Source organism: Apaloderma vittatum, unplaced genomic scaffold (assembly GCF_000703405.1).
Source record: "Apaloderma vittatum isolate BGI_N311 unplaced genomic scaffold, ASM70340v1 scaffold2278, whole genome shotgun sequence".
Lineage (NCBI taxonomy): Eukaryota > Metazoa > Chordata > Aves > Trogoniformes > Trogonidae > Apaloderma > Apaloderma vittatum.
In genome coordinates, this window is record NW_009732199.1 from 43,794 (window position 1) to 48,793 (window position 5,000).

General features: G+C 39.1%; 1 protein-coding gene across 1 annotated transcript in view; it reads right to left on the reverse strand.

Moving 5' to 3' along the window:
- GRIA4 (glutamate receptor, ionotropic, AMPA 4) overlaps positions 1-5,000 on the reverse strand; it is a gene marked incomplete at its 5' end in the record, with an annotated part of 17,299 nt that overhangs the window by 9,725 nt on the left and 2,574 nt on the right. Inside the window, one exon of the mRNA XM_009875422.1 lies at positions 284-398. Within this exon, the coding sequence (XP_009873724.1) occupies positions 284-398 (115 nt within the window). The remainder of the gene's footprint in view (positions 1-283; positions 399-5,000) is intronic.

The window sequence follows — 5,000 nt, forward strand, 5'->3', positions numbered from 1 at the left end:
GGAAACAGCTAACCTAATCTGCCTCCCACAGACCCAAAAAACTGCCTTGTAACTCTTCCACAGATGCCCTGAATGTGTAGGATGATGTTTGGTGATTTATATCCCTGAAGACTTTAAAAGGCAATAGTGCTTCTTTAAATTAAAGTGCAACCCCCACCACCATGGGGCGAAGCTGTTCCATTCTGTGTCTACAGCTGTTTATTTTATTTCTAAGTTATTTCGTTTATTACTTCCTCTACTGCTTTGTGAACACGATAGTAGGTCCCGAACTGCAGCGACTGACCTTACTTCCAGAGTCCTTGGGTCCACATTCACCTTTATCGTACCACCATTTGTTTTTCAGCTTGTCTAAGACGCCTGCCTCACTGAGTTTCAAAACGGCAAGGTTTACAGGAGTTCTTCACGTGGAAAATAACATAAATAACATTATATATGTTATTTTATGTTATTCAAGTAAAACTACATAGAATCGCATTGCAAAGTGACAGAGCAGAGGCCACAGTGGGTGCTATGTCATGTACTGTTGGCCCAGGTTTAGAGACAGACATATGACCGGGACCTGCTCCATCGCTTTAGGTAACAGGCACATACTGCTGGGGAAGATTTGTAAATAAATAGTATGCAATTACTGTGAACCCAAAACTATTGGCTCAGACATATTAACAACATACCCTTCAGAAAAATATATAATATAACTGGATACATGACTTAAGAAAGAGATTAATTTGTGTTCCTTGCTTTCAATCTATTTTTAGTTTGTATGCATACAAACTAATAATATGACTTGGCTATAGCTATTTCATTTACTGCCCTCAAAATTATCCTGAAAAGAGAAAGGAGATGCTTTGTAGTGTTTGTTGCCCATAATTTCTTGGCACAGATCTGTAATCAGGAGGTCTGCATGCCGAGAGCTCAGGGCAAGAGCTGCGATGCCCTTACACTCAGCTAAGAGCAACATAACAGTAATTTTCATTTTCTCTTTCAAAATTATTTTCAATTCAAAGTTTCTCCTTAAATCTCCCTTATTCACATAAGTCTTTCCAGGGTCCCAGGCTAATGATAAATTACTACTTGGAATACCTTCTCTTACTACTGGTATTTGCTGTAGGTAACACAACAGAGTCTAACAGTGAGATGAAACTGAATCTGATGCCTCAAAGTCCTGAACCACTATGGGTTTACACTGAAGTTACTTAAACTCAGTGAATAATCTCAGAGTATTGTGGTAATGTCCCACTTCATGTGGTTGTACCAGCTCATTTTCTCAAAACCTCTGAAATTATTAACAGACTCACTTTTTGGGTTTTCTACTTTGAAGCGTTACTGTCCAATTCTTAATGTGACAGGCATATGGTTATCTATTTATGTGCAGGTGTGCATGAAAATACAATATATATCAGAGAAGTGGGTAGATAAACAGAAATGGCACATAATAGACAGCCTTCTGGTGACATGATATATGACCTGACTCTATGTGTGCCAGCAGATCACTATGAGAAAATTAATCTTTCATAATACACCATAATTCATGCATTGCTAAAATGTTAACTCATGAATTTAAGGCTTAATAAATAAATAATCAGTGAAACCATTAATTAGTATAGTATAACTGACCCTACTAAAACAGTTACTATGAAAGAGAAAGGCAGCTTTTTACACTCAGTAACTCATTCAATTGGAAATCCCAAAAATGCTTAGGTATGACTGTATTTGTACTTATTTATATATATGTATTCAATACACAACAGCTCCTGAACCTTATGCTGCTCTTAGCTTTAGGGATCCTGTCTTTTTATGCATTCTGATTACTTCATGTATATATACTTAAAGGGGTGGGGAATTGACCTTACCTCAATTTTTTCCACCCATAAGTTATGCCCCAAACTTTGGCTACCTGTCTAGGCCTACCTGCAACTAAGCGAAGAAGACTGGTACCTCCATAAGGTGGGTTTAGATATCAGTTTTAGCAGAGGATGAAGAGTGCTGTTGAGATGCCCATCTCTTTTCATTTGCTACTGAGGAAGCCTTTGTGCCCCGAGAAATGACAATTTTTTGCAGCTACAGTTTGGTAACAGCATTCCCAGGTACTCTCAGGTGATCCCTTTAAGTAAAGGAAATGCTTCATTCACTTTTCAAAGCCTGCACATTTAATTCATAGGGAATACTCTGTTTCTAGGACAGAAAATGCATATTTCTTCATGTTTTCCAGGATTCAAACTTACGTTTTGCCTTCAAGCATCCTGGCAGTAGGTTGTGCAGGTTGATAGTGGAATATGAGAGTCCCACGGCTGTGAAATAAGTGGGTAGCAGTTTGGGATATTGGCAAGTTGCCTGTCAATATGATCTTCTGTTTGCTTCTAGTACAAGTGCAAAATAATTAATATTATTTGGATAGCCATCATCTGTATCATGTCATGCACTGGCACTGAGCCACATTTCAGTGCTCCTAAGTCCCAGCAGTGTAACAAGGCTGGTCATGGGAAAGATAAGGGACATACACCTAATGTTCTCACATGGAAAATCAGAAGCCTGTGGAGTTGTTGCAGATTAAACTGATTAAAGTGATAATTAGAGCTCAGTATGAACTATCAACACCAGCAGCAAGCTGGGGCAAGTCAGAAAACAGATGTCTCCCAGGCTTTTGCTTGTTTTTTCAACAATTTAGGTATATAAAGCCTGATGCAGGCAGAGATTCTTTCTTCTTTGCTACTGTATTTCCTTTCTACATTATCACCGCGAGGAAGCTCTCAGGTTTTTCTTTGGGAAAAGCAAAAGCGGTGGGCCTGGCATTGCTAGGTTAATGGTTGGAACTTGATCCTACAGGTTTTTCCCAACTTAAACAATTCCATGTTTCTATGAATCAATTTCACACTTAAAATTGCCATGCTATCCTCAGTACATAACTGAATGCAATGACAATGGCCAGCAGAGATGAGGCAATTCCCACCTTTCACTGAAATGTGGGATGCCAGTGATGTGTCTGGGGCCAGGCCCTTGCTTCTTCTTTCCTTTTTTTTTTCCTGAAACACTCTCTGTGTTTCAGGGCACTGCACAAGCTCAATGAAACCTCTCCTCTGCCCCTTACTTCCTTGCCTGCCCTAGTGAGGTCATGCAAATGAGACACAACATGTTCTTTACATCTCCCCTCAGACAGTCCTAGGTGTGACCAGCAAGAAGCACTCTGAGCTAAATTTAAACTTAAATTCAAAAATATTTTACACTTTCAAAACAGGATTTTTGTCCCACTTTAAATCAGCCAGCTGTGATGGGAAATGTACATGGTCCAATATGAGAAACCCAGACTGAGGGGCTGCAGAGCAGAAAAGGAAAATTTTTTGCTTACACTTCAGAATAGCAACATTTATACATGTTTGCGATCACAGTAAGTGATGCAGGTGTAGTGAATTTTCATGCTTTGTTCATTTTTTTTACTCTAGTAGGAGATTTTCAACAGTTCCCATGAGACATGAATGCCCAGATCACCTTGGCTTTGAGGCCAAGTTTTTTATCTAGGCGTCTTTCATTTCTTTGAAAACATCCTCTTCAAATAAGCATAATTTTGACTGTCTGTCACTAACTCAGTGACTTGTTACTACACTGCTTACACAATCAGCTGGTGAACAGTCCCATCGACATTAAAGGGGACAGAAACTAAAAATCAGTATTGTCTGCTGTACATGAGCAAGGCAACGTACTTAATTCATATACCGAGGATACATCCAGCATTAAGAAATAAATTTCCAATCAAGTCAAGTCTTGTACACTGAATATTATAACAAAAAATGACTATAGATTTGGTTTTTTTCAAATCGCTTATTGATTCCTAAATTACTGATGTTGGGCTAAATCTTCAGCTAGAAAAAACTGGCAGAGGTTGTAAAAGCCAGTGTAGTTTTTTCAATGTATAGTTGATGAGAATCTCATTATATATAAACAAGATCCATCAGCCTCAAATTCATGTAAGGATAATGTATGAGAAATAATAACTAACTAACTCTTTATACACCAAATTTGTCCCATGTAGCCACAGTGCAAAACTGTTTTGTGACAGCAGAGGAGACCCTGTTCTTGCTGAAGTCAGTGGTAGATCAGCCTAACCTGGGCACAGGGACACTAGTTTTCTACCTTTTCATCGTGTTCTCAGCCCTTCTGCCTCCTCTCTTGGCTTATTATTAATTTCCTCCTATCCTGTCATCGATCACTTGCTATTGGAAGGGCTGTATTTTTAAGAGCCTCGGGCTAGATCTTGTGCCAGCACCATCAGCGAAATCACAGTGCTTTGAAAAGGCAATAATGAAGTTCTGAGTTAGTTGTGGTCCGGGCAACAAATGGCATTTAGATTACAATACTGAGTGATTTTGAAACCAATACAGAATTTTGGTAGACAGAGATTTTAAAAATGCAACCACGAGTCTGCTTTAGGAGCATTTTCATTACTCACTATGGCTGAGCCATTAATTTTGTGTAAGGTCAGTCTCATCTGAAGAATAAATTGCCCTTGAAATACAAGGAGCACTATGTTTTCCTGAGGGCTGCCAGCAGAGACTGGAGGAGAGCTCCATCAGCACAGATTCCTTCTACCCACACTTTCATAAAAACGATGGCATAGAGTGGTAGAAACTGTGTTTAAATACCTTTCCGTGCATCATATGAAATTATGATGATGGCATACAGTTAAAATCTGAGGTAATACTTTCAGAAGCACTCTAATGCCTTGGGGACCTCAGTTTTATCTTCAAACATGACTTAATTACTGAGGTCCCTAAAATTCAGGTGGTTCACACAGGTCAGTTCTCTGAACTATCTTTCTGAATTTTGGAGGACTGTTCCTTAAAGGGAAAAATAAATGTGGAGGCTAGAGATCACCTTTTAAGAGCACAGAATGGAGGGAGAAGAAATCTTGTTTTACAGAGCAACCCAAACCTTTGGAGAACTGCTATGCTTTCAGGAAAGTCCCAGATTTCTATAGTCTTCTGTACTATCATGAAGGGTTACTCTGG